Source organism: Rhinatrema bivittatum, chromosome 17, assembly GCF_901001135.1.
Source record: "Rhinatrema bivittatum chromosome 17, aRhiBiv1.1, whole genome shotgun sequence".
In the NCBI taxonomy this organism is placed as follows: Eukaryota; Metazoa; Chordata; class Amphibia; order Gymnophiona; family Rhinatrematidae; genus Rhinatrema; species Rhinatrema bivittatum.
Genome location: NC_042631.1, coordinates 7770772 through 7785148, shown reverse-complemented (window position 1 = coordinate 7785148; position 14377 = coordinate 7770772). Strand labels below are relative to the sequence as shown.

Here is a 14377-nt window from a genome sequence, read left to right as displayed (position 1 = left end):
AGTTTATTTTAACCCATTTGGACTTTCAAAGGTTCTATAAGGCAATATGTTAATTTGAAATAGATAAATCAGTTATCAGGCACCAAAGGTTCATACTTGATGAAATATGTTTATCTATGTGCATGATACAAATATACTACAATTTCATATATTTCTCTTGCATGTTATATGAATATAACGTGTGCTCTACATATTTTAGATTTGGAGTGAAAAGGATTATCCTCTCATCCCTGTTGGTAAACTGGTCCTAAACAGAAATCCTATTAATTATTTTGCGGAAGTGGAACAGTTGGCCTTTGAACCTAAAAATATGCCCCCAGGCATTGAAGCAAGCCCTGATAAAATGCTGCAGGTAAGTGGATTTTTGTAGGATCCTAACATAAAATATAAATTAAGCTATTTTCAAATGCTTGTATCAATGCCTCAATCTTTTGGGGAGCAAGAGACTTGAGACCCCTTACAGACAGGACTTCCTCCTCTCATTTTGTTGTGTGCATGGGTCTGAATATCCCGCACATTGTGCCAGTCTTGTCTACTTATGCTGGAGGTTCCTGTATTTGCCCTTGCAACCCTAAATGATCAGTTTATAAAAATTGGCCAGGCATTAGTCTACCCTCCCCCCCATTTCCTGTCTGTCATATTCCTATAGAAATATTCAGAGAGGGTAATTATAGGTAAAAAGTGGTTATATTTTCTTCTAGCTATAATAAGATAATATGTATCATTGGGACACACTAGAAAGAGAATGTTCCTGGATGGAATAAATGATAGCTTTATGAAGCAATTGGTTCAGGAACCGATGAGAGAGGGAGCAATTTTAGATCTAATTCTCAGTGGAGCGCAGGACTTGGTGAGAGAGGTAACGGTGGTGGGGCCGCTTGGCAATAGTGATCATAATATGATCAAATTTGAATTAATGACTGGAAGGGGGATAAGTAAGTAAATCCATGACTCTAGCACTAAACTTGCAAAAGGAAAACTTTGATAAAATTAGAAAAATAGTTTAAAAAAAAACTGAAAGGTGCAGCTACAAAGGTTGAGTATGTAAAAAGCGTGGACATTGTTAAAAATACCACCTTAGAAGCACAGCCGAGATGTATTCCTTGAATTAAGAAAGGTGGAAGGAAGGCCAAAGATTGGTTAAAAAGCAAGATGAAAAAGGCTATTTTAGCCAAAAGATCTTCATTAAAAACTGGAAGAAGGATCCATCAGAAGAAAATAGGATAAAGCATAAACGTTGGCAAATTAAATGTAAGACATTGATAAGACAGGCTAAGAAAAGATATATATTGATAAGATATTGATCTGACAGGCTAAGAATATATATATGCCTATATCCACAATTATGTTCGCTCTGCATATAATGTTATGCACTTTTCTATAGTTTCAATGATATATACCACACTCTAAACATGCCTTATCAAATTTTTATCCAAACATTGTATATAGTACCTAATATATATAAACTTATATCAACATATTCACCTTTCTCTGTTTGCCAAGTAACCAAATTGTTCAATGTATTTTCTCTATCATTATTTTACATTCTATGTAAACTGATACGATGTGAATATGGTTATCGGTATATAAAAACACTTAAATAAAGAACAAATTTGAAAAGAATTTGGCCATAGAGGCAAAAACTCATAATAAAAACTTTTAAAAATATATCAGAAGCAGAAAGCCTGCAAGGGAGTTGGATGGACCTTTAGATGATCAAGGGGTTAAAAAGGCACTTAGAGAAGATAAAGCCATCGCAGAATGGCTAAACAAATTCTTAGCTTTGGTGTTTACTGAATAGGATGTTGGGGAGATACCTGTTCTGGAGACAGTTTTCAAGGATGATTATTCAGATGAACTGAACACAATCATAGTGAACCTGGAAGATGTAGAAGGCCAGATTGATAAATTGAAGAGTAGTAAATCACCTGGGCTGGATAGTATAAACCCCAGGGTTCTGAAAGAACTAAAATATGAAATTTCAGACCTATTTCAATTAATTTGTAACCTATCATTAAAATCATCTTTTGTACCTGAAGACTGGAAGGTGGCCAATGTAACCCCGATATTTAAAAAGGGCTCCAGGAGTGATCCGGATTAGACCTGTGAGCCTGCCTTCAGTACCAGGAAAATTCATGGAAACTTTTATAAAGAATAAATTCACAAAACATTTAGACAGACATGGTTTAATGGGGCATAACCAGCATGGATTTGCCCAAGGGAAGTCTTGCCTCACAAATCTCCTACATATTTTGAAGGAGTGAATAAACATGTCAACAAAGGTGAACTGGTAGATGTGGGGTATTTGGATTTTCAGAAGGTGTTCAACAAAGTCCCTCATGAGAAGCTTCTAAGAAAAAAAAAAGTTATAGGATAGGAGGCAATGGCCTTTTGTGGATTGCAAACTGGTTAAAAGACAGGAAACAGAGTAGGATTAAATGGTCAGTTTTCACAATGGAAAAGGTAAACAGTGGAGTGCCTCAGGGATCTGTACTTGGACTGGTACCTTTTAATATATTTATAAATGATCTGGAAAGGGGTACGACAATTGAGGTGATCAAATTTACAGATGACACAAATTATGCAGAGTAGTTAAATCTCAGTCAGATTGTGATAAATTGCAGGAGGACCTTGCGAGATTGGAAGATTGAGCATTCAAATGGCAGGTGAAATTTAATGTGGACAAGTACAAAGTTATGCATATAGGGAAAAATAACCCTTGCTGAGCTACAGAATTTTAGGTTCTATCTTAGAAGTTACCACCAAGGAAAGCGATCTAGGCATCATAGTGGATAATACACTGAAATCGCTGGCTCAGTGTGCCGGGAAGTCAAAAAAACAAACAGAATGTTAGGAATTATTAGGAAGAGAATGGCAAATAAAATGGTGGATGTCATAATGCCTCTGTATCGCTCCATGGTGAAACCACACCTTGAATATTGTGTGCAGTTCTGGTCACCCCATCTCAAAAAAGATATAGTTGCACTAGAGAAAGTGCAGAGAAGGGCTACCAAAATGATAAAGGGCATGGAATGACTACCCTATGAGGTAAGGCTAAAGAAGTTAGGGCTGTTCAGCTTAGAGAAGAGATGGCTGAGGAGGAATATGATAGAGGTCTATAAAATCATGAATGGACTTGAACAGGTTAATGTAAATTGGTTATTTATTCTCTCAGATAATAGAAAGAGTAGGGGGCTCTCCTAGTAATTGGCAAGTGGCTTATTTAAAAGAAATTGGAGACAATTATTTTTCACTTAACACATAGTTAAGCTCTAGAATTAATTGCCAGAGTGTGGCTATGGCAGTTAGTGTAACTGAGTTTAAAAAAGGTTTGGATATGTTTCTAGAAAAGAAGTCCATAAATTGCTCTTAATCATTAAGTAACAGTAGCTTGGGGGGGGGGGGGGGTCTATTTAATGTTTGGGTACTTGCCAGGTACTTGTGACTTGGATTGGCCGCTGTTAGACACAAGATGCTGGGCTTGATGGACCCTTGGTCTGACCCAGTATGGCACATCTTATGTTCTTATGTATTTATTCTACATCAATTGTTGTGTCTCTATTGAGGAAGTTCCTCTTATGTTTTCTGATAAAATAAGGGATTTAGGAGTTATAATTGACTCATCCTTGTCTTTAAAACCTCAATTAAGCACTGTAATTAAAGCAGGTTTTTTCAAGTTCAGAATGGTGCATTCCCTAAGGTATTTTATTTCCAGAGGATTTCCACTTTATTTTCAGGCCTTTGTTTTGACTACAGTCAATTACTGCAGTTTGCTTCATGTGGGACTACCAAAATATTATGAACTAAGCAAGCAACAATACGTTGGGCGGCAGTATTTTGAAATATTTGTAAAGGCTCTAAGATAATATTTTGGTAGTCCCTCATGAAGCAAATTGCAGTAATTGACTGTAGTCAAAACAAAGGCCTGGAAATAAAGTGGAAATCCTCTGGAAATAAAATACCTTAGGGAATGCACCATTCTGCTCCAATTACAGAGCTTAAATGAGGTTTTAAAGACAAGGATGAATCAATTGTAACTCCTAAATGCTTTATTTTATCAGAAAACAGAAGAGGAACTGCCTCAATAGAAAGTATTCCTTCTTGCTCTTTGCCTTCTGCTGAATAAAGTTTGTTGGCTCTCTCTTCAGTCGACCTGCCCTTGACTCTGTAGTAGCAGCAGCAACAATTTTAAGAAATGCATTTTCATGGAAGTTACATGAAATTGAAGATTACAAGCTTTTTCATTAAAAGCTAAAAGCTTTATTCTTTCAAATGATTTTTGATTATTTTAAGTAATTATTTTAGTATGCTGATAATACAGTTTATTTTAGTTGAATTTTATTTTTTGTGTTTGCCAGACATATGTTATATTTATTATGCACACAAATAAAATGGTAACTTTCAAACAGCCACACAGGCGTATATGTAAGCGTGTTTGCTGGCTCGCACGAATGGATGCGGCCATTTTATAACATATGCATGTATATGTGCACATGGTATAAAAATCGGCAGTACGCAGGTACAGGAATGCACAATTTTATATGGGCGCGTGCATGCAAATGCTGGCTCTACTACATAAGTGGAGAGATTTTATTACATATGCGGGTCGATGCAATTACCAGTTTCCCCAGTCTGTTCCCAGTTTGCCCAGGTAAAGGCCAGGACTTCCTAACCCCCTAATTAACCTGCCTCCCTTCAATCCTCGTTAACTAACCTAGTTTTTCTTATTATACTCGTTACATGCCATTATAGCAGAAGTAAAGACACGTGGATAGGGACCCCAGTTTGCGCCTGTGCATGTGAATAGTTGTGCACTGTTTTAAGGCTAAAATCCAGGAATACCTATGCCCACATCCAGCCATGCCCAGACCCCACCCTTTTCCCCAAAAATATTTTAAGCGCATACCAGGAGATACGTGTTCTTGCACGTTTTTAAAAATTCCCACAGCACGTGCTGGTCTGAGAGACTCGTGCATCTCCTGGCTTTCGCGTGCACTGAACTCTTATAATTTACCCCAAATTGTAAATTGCTTAGAAAGAATGTTCCATCACGAGCGGTTTATAAAAAGTTTTAAATAAACGGGCAGAGATATTGGCAAACTGGTGATTCCAAGTACACATGCAAGTATTTTCAAAATGGTATGTGTGTAAACTTTATAAGATACCTGCCTCTGTGTTTAATTCTGAGTGTTTATTTGTGCAATGTCACAACTATTTCATACATAAAATATATATGCTATGTTTATAAAATGGGTAGAGAAAGGATAAATAACTCAAATCAAAATTATCTTAAAAATTACGGACCAACTACTCAAAATATACAAACTTCTGAAAACACGTACATATACAACAGCATGCCAAAACTGGGAGATATGCGAATATGTGGGGCTGGCACGTACTGACGGTATTTTAAAAGACACCCATGTATTCGTGTATCTCCTGCTGCATGCACAAAAAAATTTCCCAAAAAAGGAATGGAGCATGGGAGTTCCTGGATTTCACATTGAAACCAGTGTGCAAATACTTACGCGCACAAGCATGCGCTGGAGTACCCTGCTGCGTAACTTTACTTCTGCTATGGATGGCGGGTAAGTCATAAAACAAAAGAAAATACACAGATAAGCAGGGTTTTAAAGGCTGGAGAAAAGGGAGGCTATTAAACTAGAGGGATTTGGAAGTCTTATCCCTTATCTAAGCGAACTGGGAGCAAACTGGGAAAACTGGTAATTGTGTCAGCGTGTCTTTTTAAATCCCCCAAATTATGTGGCAGAAATGGCATTTGCAAGCATAGGCGCACGACCAATTAAAATTGTGCGCATATTTGATCATGTTCATCCTATTTTATAACACGCACACATATACGACTGCATCGCTGAGTGGAAGCCAGCAAACACATGCACATGTGCCCCAGCACAGCTGTTTAAAAGTTACTGTCCCTGTAAATCAGTCAGATAGGTAGTTCTGCCCTGGTATGCCCCCATCTCATCCCTCACTTATCTGGCTAACTGCTTAGCAGAATAGATAGCTGGATAAGTGGCGGCCACTGAATGTGGCCAAATATTCAGATAGCAACATTTAGCTAGCTAAATCAGGATTTGACTAAGTGGCTCTGAATATTGACCTCTATGCATTTTCTTGCATTGGAAATAGATGTCCTTACTGAAACATACTTTCAAAGCAGAAATACATAGTATTTTATAAACTGTGCCTACCACACAGTTTATAACATTCTGGCATTCGTCTCTGCAAGACCACTTACGCATTGAAATGCTGTACCATGGATAGGTTTGAAAGTTGGGCTCTATATAACCATATTAATCTAATTTATTTCAGGGTCGTCTCTTTGCGTATTCAGATGCACTAAGATACCGTCTAGGGACCAATTATCAGCAGTTACCTATAAACTGGCCTCAGAAAACGCATGTAGCTAACTATCAAAGAGATGGAGCTATGTGCTTGTTTGACAATCAAGGTAATCCTTAAAGGTCTATTAAATATCAGATTGTAAAGCATGGTCAGTAGCATACAGTAAATTATATATAGAAATTATCATTTCTACATACAATTTCTATATGTCATTTGTTTTTATTTCCTGCAGACTTTTAGTATATGTTGTAAAAACTTAGATTGTCACAGTGATGAAAATAAAACAAATGAAAAATTGATTGGTGAAATGTTAATTGGTATAGCCAGGAAATGTTACAGAATAAAGGTGGGTAAGACAGGTATTTTGTGAAGTGGAAGATGGAAATGGACAAAAAGTATAATTGCAAGAAGTTACCACAGATGTAGGTGGAGTAACAACTCAGACAAATGAAGTGAGTGAGTGAGTGAGTAAAACGGACAAGAAGGAACTAACAGAAAATAGTAGAGAGTGAAGATTAGCAGAGAGAAAAAACAGAGAGAGAGAGAAAGCCAACAAAGCAAAGATCAAAACTGGCAAGAACTCAAAGCGAGCCCATTGAGAGAGCACAGAAGAAAAAGAGCCTGAATAAAATGTGAGTCTGGAATCGGCTCAGTGGCACTTCCATGTGAAAGGTCCCCAGTTTGCATATAATCTTTACCAGTAGACTTTAAACTAATTTTCAAAGCAAAAGTAGGCATGTGCATTCGCTTTGAAAACTACCCCAGAAAAACAACGTATACATATTTACACCTAGTACAGTTATGGGTAGTTTTCCCAGTGAAAAGTAAGCACAGGGAAATGCTTTTCAAAATTATCCTACCTAGGAGAACAGTGGTGAGCACAGAGCTGCCAATCAACTGCAAATCACAAAGAACAGACACTTCCGTATTTTAAAATGTTCAGCTTCTTGCTTTTCCAGCTACAACTCAGCCCGTCCCATCTAACCCACCTCCCCATCTTCCTAAATATCATCCGGTTTTGCACATTCTTAACTCCTTCTGAATGCACCTCTATAGGGCCCATCCTCGTCTGCATTAAATCAAACTGCTTCTACCTTTCAAGCAGTGGCGTAGGCATGGGTGGGCCTAGGTGGGCCATGGCTCACCCACTTTGTGCTCAGGCCTGCCCAATCTGCGTTGTCCAACAGCCCAAGAAGAGAAGCTCTGTCACAGGGCCACAGTGGACACCTGGTATGCACATCCAGGGGAGTGGTGGCCGAGAAGAAGAAGAGGTCCGGGAGGCCGTCAGTGGACCCCATCCCACAGGCGGCTGAGAAGAGGAGCAGGAGCGGGAGGCTGACTGTCGAAGAAAAAAAATCACCGGAAGGCGCCCATTCTCCTCTTCCTCTGCATGCTCTGGCCCTATGCCATTCAAACGCACGTGACCAGTAAGTGCTCTATGCTGATCTCATGCATTGCACAGTCACACGAGGAATAGCAGCAAAACACGCTCCCTCTTTTGCTCCCATGGGGCGTTTGCCTGTGTTTGTGTATGTGAATGGTAGCCTGTGTGTGTGTGTGTGTGTGTGTGTGTGGTTTTTTTTTTTTGAATGGGAGTCTGCCTGGGAATCTGTGGGTGAATGGGAGCCTTCTTGCAGGTCAATATAGTAAAAGTCACGGGAGTGCGGGTGAGCGCCCGCTCTCCTGTATGCGTGAATCAGTAAAAAAATAAAAAATAAAAAATTTCAAATTAGAGCCCACGGTAAAAAGAGGCGCTAGGGACACTAGAGCATGCCTAGTGTCTCTTTTTTTGACAGGAGCGGTGACTGTGAGTGAGTTTGACAGCCGACGCTCAATTTTGCCGGCGTCTGCTCTCAAACCCGCTGACAGCCACGGGTTCAGAAACCAGCAAAATTGAGCATCTGGTTTTCAACCCACGAGCCACGGACCGATTTTAAATTTATTTTTTTTTTTAATTATTTTTAACTTTTGGGACCTCCGACTTAATATCGCCATGATATTAAGTCGGAGGGTGCACAGAAAAGCTTTTCTGTGCACTTTCCCGGTGCCAGGAGAAATTAGCGCCTATCTTTGGGTAGGCGCTAATTTCTGAAAGTAAAATGTGCGGCTTGGCTGCACATTTTACTTACTGAATTGCGCGGGAATAACTAATAGGGCCATCAACGTGCATTTGCATGTTGCGGGCGCTATTAGTTTCCGGGGGGTTGGACGCACGTTTTTGACGCACTATTACCCCTTACTGAATAAGGGGTAGAGCTAGTACGTCGAAAACGCGCGTCCAAATGTGGGTTAACAGTGCGCTCTGCCGGAGCATACTGTACTGTATCGGCCTATTGGTGAGGGGAATGTGAACGGGAGCCTACCTAGGGGTGTATGAGAGAGAGAGAGAAGTGTGGAAGTGAGAACCTGTGAGTCTGTGAGGCAATGTGTGGGAGTGTGAGCCTGTGTGTGTGTGTGAGAGTGGTAGCCTGCATGTGAGAGTGAGAGCCTATGGGGTAAATTTTAAAAGCCCTGCTTGCCAGCATGCCTATGTTACATAGACGACCGGCGCGCGCAAAGCCCCGGGATGCGCGTAAGTCCCAGGGCTTCGCTTGGGGGGCGTATTGGGGCGGCGCTGGCCTGGGGGCGTTCCAGGGGCGTGGCCGAGGCCTCCGAAGCAGCTCCTGGGCTGGGGAATGGTCAGCCGGCGCACGTAACTTTTTCGACAAAGGTAGGGGGGAGGGTTTAGTTAGGGATGGGGTGTGGGTTAGATAGGGGAAGGGAGGGAAAGCCGGGGGGGGGGGGCCCCCCCCGGAAAAAAAGTTCCCTTCAAGGCCGCTCCAATTTCTGAGCGGCCTTGAAGGGAACGGGGAAAGCCATCGGGGCTCCCCTTGGGCCCGGTGTGCACCCCCTTGCGTGTGCCGACCCCGGATTTTATAACATGTGTGCGGCAGTGCCAGGTTAAGCGAACAAATCTATGCCTGTGCGTATGTTTTAAGATCTGCCCCTATGTGTGTGTACTGTATGGAAGTGGGAGCAGGAGCTGTATGTTTGTATGGGAATATGAAGCTGTGTGTAAGAGAACACGTGAGAGTGAGAGCCTGTGTGTGTCTGTAGGGGGAATGAGAGCTTGCATGTGGGAGACACCATGTGAGAGTGAGAGCCTGGGTGTGTTGTGTTTGTGGAAATAGGAGCATGTGTAAGAGCATGTGAGAATGAGAGTCTGTGTGTAGGGGGAGTGAGAGTTGTGTGTGTGGTGGGGGGGGGGGGGGAGAACCTGTGTGATGTGAGAGAGAGCATGGAAGTGTGGGATCCTGTTTGAGAGAAAGCGTGTGTGAGAGTACATGTGAGAGAGCCTGCATTTCTTATATATTTGCATTTTAAGAACATAAGAACATGCCATGCTGGGACAGACCAAGGGTCCATCAAGCCCAGCATCCTGTTTCCAACAGAGGCCAAACCAGGCCACAAGAACCTGTCAATTACCCAAACACTAAGAAGAACCCATGCCACTGATGCAATTAATAGCAGTGGCTATTCCCTAAGTAAACTTGATTAATAGCCGTTAATGGACTTCTCCTCCAAGAACTTATCCAAACCTTTTTTGAACCCAGCTACACTAACTGCACTAACCACATCCTCCGGCAACAAATTCCAGAGCTTTATTGTGCGTTGAGTGAAAAATAATTTTCTCCGATTAGTCTTAAATGTGCTACTTGCTAACTTCATGGAATGGCCCCTAGTCCTATTTTGCTGTTTCTTCAGTATTCCAGTGTTCACAGAGGCTGAGGCTGGTTTCGCAGGCTTTCCATTTCCATTTCAGTTGTGTCTGCATGTTTGTTTTAATTTATAGTCCCTTATTCTGTATTAGGTAAGGGTCTGTCTGTGTTGCACGTGTGTGACAGAGGTGCAGTATTTTGGCTGGTGTGTACTTTCTCTGTAGGGATTTGTAGCAGTCTGGTTTGTTCCATTTGTCCACTAAGTTGTAACGTTTGCCTTGCTGCCTTTTCATAGATAAGGTTGTTGTTATTTGAGTCCTGAGAGTTACTGCTGTTATGGTAAGGTTCTAGGTAATTTATTTTTTTTTTTGCAGGGGTTTGTCTTACTTCACAAAGTGTTTGGTAGTGAAGGGAATTTGGTTTGCTGTCTCTGAGGTGACACCGGAATTTAAACATTTTTTTGTACGTCCTAGTTCTGCTCTACACCGGTTACAATTTTTTTTATGATGAATATTATGATTACTGCTGTTTTATTATAGTTATGATATTCTCTGAATTTTTTGAAAGAATATTCATAAAAGAATATATTGATATTTGTTTTATTACGTGATTGTATCTGATGTTTCTGTTAAGTGTTGTCTATGTTTTTCATGATATTGTGTATTTATAAACCATAATACATATAAAATAAATATAGATTAATAAGACATTTTTAATGTTGATAAGTGCTTGAAGTATTATAATTAAAACATTTTAAAATGTCACTCATGATGCAGAATGGCTGTTGCAGACTACTCAGAAATCCTTTGTAGGGTGCATGTTAAGGCATTATTTATCGATAAGAGTACAACTAGTAGGGCCTACATTTATTTATTTATCTATTGAGTTTATATACCGTCATTCGGTTTCGCCAACATAACGGTTTACATCTGTATGTCTACTGCCCACCCATGTTAACCTTCGGACCCTCCAAAAATTTCAGTTCTGATTATGTCACTGCTTTCAAGGTGCTGCCAGTCTCAGTCTTCATTTCTTGATATGGTTTTTGCCATACCCTATGCTCAGCTCAACACAGGCCTTTCTGTTTGTATGTTTTTTAAATTATTGCATTGAACAAGTTTACTTGGAAAGAGCAGACTATAAATTGTTTTAAATAAATAAATACATAAAATAAATAAGCGCTCAAGTTTTTTGTGCTCTTTTACTTTTGGAATTCACTCCCTTTTGCACTATAGTAGATCCTCTGTCTCTCCATGTTCATGTACAGCTTAAAGATGCATTGCTTTTAAGAGGTGATCCATAATTCCCTCTGTGAGTTACCATTACTTTTTATTCTTGAGGTACAGAGAAATGTTGCTGCAGTTAAGGATGACCTTGGCTGCTATGGCTGATGGAAAAAGTATCAAACAATAGTCGTTTCTACGCAGGGAGAGGTGTAAGATATAGAAAACAATGGCAGAAAAAAACAAAACACTTCACCAACTTGAATTTGGTCTTATAGATTTACTCTTTTTTTTCCCCCAAGAATTCTAAAATGGAATGTGATTTGTTTTTAAAAGGAAATGCACCAAATTATTACCCCAACAGTTTTTGTGGCCCCGAGAGTCAGCGCCAGGCACTGGAACATAGATACAAAGTGTCAGGAGATGTGGCGCGATACAACACTGCTGACGAAGATAACGTCACTCAGGTAACTACTTTGCAGAATCTTGGCAGTATTCCTTTAAAATGAGTCCATATGTACAGGTACAGCGTAGAACCTTGCTGATAAGTGGCTGGTATAGTTACTGAACAGTCCATGCTCCATGCAAGTTATCCCCTGCCTTCAGTTAAGGGTATGATGATATCTGCTGCCTGTCAGTCCCTTCTAGATAGTAGATGCATGACCTTTGTATTCTGAAGTCAGTCTGTCCCATCGTCTTCTAACCACTGATGTATACTATTGATAAGTGGTAGGGGTGTGCATACATTTTTTTTTTCATTTTGTTATTTAGTTTCATTTTGCTTTCTTTCTTTTATTTGAAACAAAAAAATTCTCCAAAATGTTTAAAAAAAACAACCCCAAAACAAAAAACCAACCCTAAAGAAAACAAATATTGGGTCATCCCCGCTGCTAAAAATCAACCCCCCACCCACTACCACCACCAAGACTCTTCCAGGCCCTTTCTCTCGATTCCACACCCCAGCCTCCCCAGTCACTCCTGCCCTGTCAGTGCAATTGTAAATGGTGCCTGCAAGTTGAGTCCTGTACCTGGTGCCATTTACAGCTATTAACACTGACAAGGCAGGAATGACTGGGGATCATTTCTGCCTTGGGATAAGAAGATCTGGTGAAGCTGGTGGTGGGGGAGGGGGCATCGAGGAAGGGCAGGTTTCCAGCGGAGTGGCCTCTTAAAAATTAAACATGAAATTTTGTTAGCTTTTCTTTTGTTTCATTTTTAAACTGAAACAAAAGGAGAAAATCATTAAAATTTCCAGTTTTGTTTCCAATTAATGCATATCCCTACTAAGCAGCTCCCTAACAGGCAGTTAGGAGCCCAGAAAATCCAGAGAAAGACAATTTTTACAAAGTTATTTTTATTCAGGAGGCTGTGTTGTGCTACAGCTATGTAAACATAGTTTTCCGTATATTCATCTGTCAGCTCAGATGAATGCTGGACCAGTCCAGTAATTTCTGGTTAAGGTCTTCCTCTCTCTGGGTCGGCCGAGCCTGGGGATACGGCAGAGGCAGCATTCACAGCCCCTGAGGGGAAGAAAGTGGCTGGATTCAGGGCTTATGCTTGCAAAGTTTTCTGAAAGAGGCCCTGGTTAATGGCCTCTGGCAGAGATCAGTTATTGTAAGGACTGGACTGAAGTAGTTTGGAAAAGTCCCCGGGTAGTTGTCATTGAAAACTTTTCATGCCAGATTCCAGTCCTGGTTCTGACTGAGCTGGAAGCCCAATGGAGCAGTAGGAAACTGCTTGATTTAAAAAGAAAGAAAGAGAGCAGAATGTGGTTTTCCGATTCCACTTTTTAAAAAGAGGTAACCAATACAAGCAGAAGAGAATGGATCAAACTCACCTGAGGAAAAAACTGATTAGATTAGTTTGGACTTGTAAGTTTTGGTTTCTTTTGCATCCTCAGGTGCGTGAATACTACCTTAAAGAGATGAACGAAGAAGAACGCCAAAGGTTGTGTCAGAACATTGCAAACAGCCTTCAACATGCTCAGCTCTTCATCCAGAAAAGAGCAGTAAGTGGCATTTTATTGTCCAGCACATGACTGCCATCTACAGGACACTTACAGTATTATGGAAACTTTAAACCTACTCAGGGAAGCCTTTCCAACCTGCCTTGGTATAGCACAACCAGTTGAGTTTTCAGAATATTCACAATGAATATACATAAGGTTAATTTTGTATACATTAAAGATTCAGTACATGCAATATATCTTATGCATATTAATTTTGGGAATCCAGAAAACCTGATTGCTGTGAAGTAACCAAGACAGGTTTGGAAAGCCCTGCTTTAGGACTTAAAACAAAAAGATCAAGAACCGAACCTTTTGGTGATTAAATCCAGAGTGTCTGGGTTTTTTCCAGATATAGCACAGATTAATTTCAGCACAATTAAAAGCAAATGAAATTCATGATATCTGGCTGTCACACAAGTTTACACACACACACACACACACACATATACATCAATAGGAAATAGGCACAATGCCTCGGCAGCAGCAGAACATTCAGGACTGCTCTTGAAACTACAGATTCCTGTATTTGCCATTCATAATTTATGTAGCTATAAGCTCTGTTTTAGGAAGATTTCCTTTACTCCAAGTAGAAATCTCTGTGCAATACATCCATAGTGGTATCATGTTTGGGAAACTAGTGGAACTCTGTTTAATGGAAGTTATAGAGGTCCAGGTTCTTTACCACTGTGCACAATTAATAAGAACACAAGAAGGATGTTACAGTAAGAGGGCAATTTTCAAAAGCTATGTATGTGAATAAATATTTATTACTCTGTGAGTAAAACTGCATGCATTATTGCATAAAACAGGTATTTTTTTTATTCACACTGAGCAGAGGCGTTCCTGAGTGGAGTAAAGGCTTGGAATGCTACAATGTACAATAGTTTTGTATTTTCAATACTAGGTGTATTGCTGGGCAGGAAAAAAGTATTCCTAGAAAAAGCAGGTGCAAATCTACTTTCCTTAGGCAGTTCTGAAAGGGAAAGTAAAGATGGTGCAAAGTTTATGGGCGCAAGTACCCATGATTTTGGCAAATACCCATAATGTTTTGAACAATGCCCCCAGTGAAAAGGTATCTAGTA

The 14377-nt window shown here is 40.2% G+C and overlaps 1 protein-coding gene across 1 annotated transcript in view; it reads left to right on the top strand.

Moving 5' to 3' along the window:
• The window catches only part of LOC115079196 (catalase-like), a 36572-nt gene that overhangs the window by 18828 nt on the left and 3367 nt on the right, over nt 1-14377 (top strand). Inside the window, exons 8-11 of the mRNA XM_029582447.1 lie at nt 200-352; nt 6334-6472; nt 11624-11754; nt 13188-13295. Of these exons, the coding sequence (XP_029438307.1) occupies nt 200-352; nt 6334-6472; nt 11624-11754; nt 13188-13295 (531 nt within the window). The remainder of the gene's footprint in view (nt 1-199; nt 353-6333; nt 6473-11623; nt 11755-13187; nt 13296-14377) is intronic.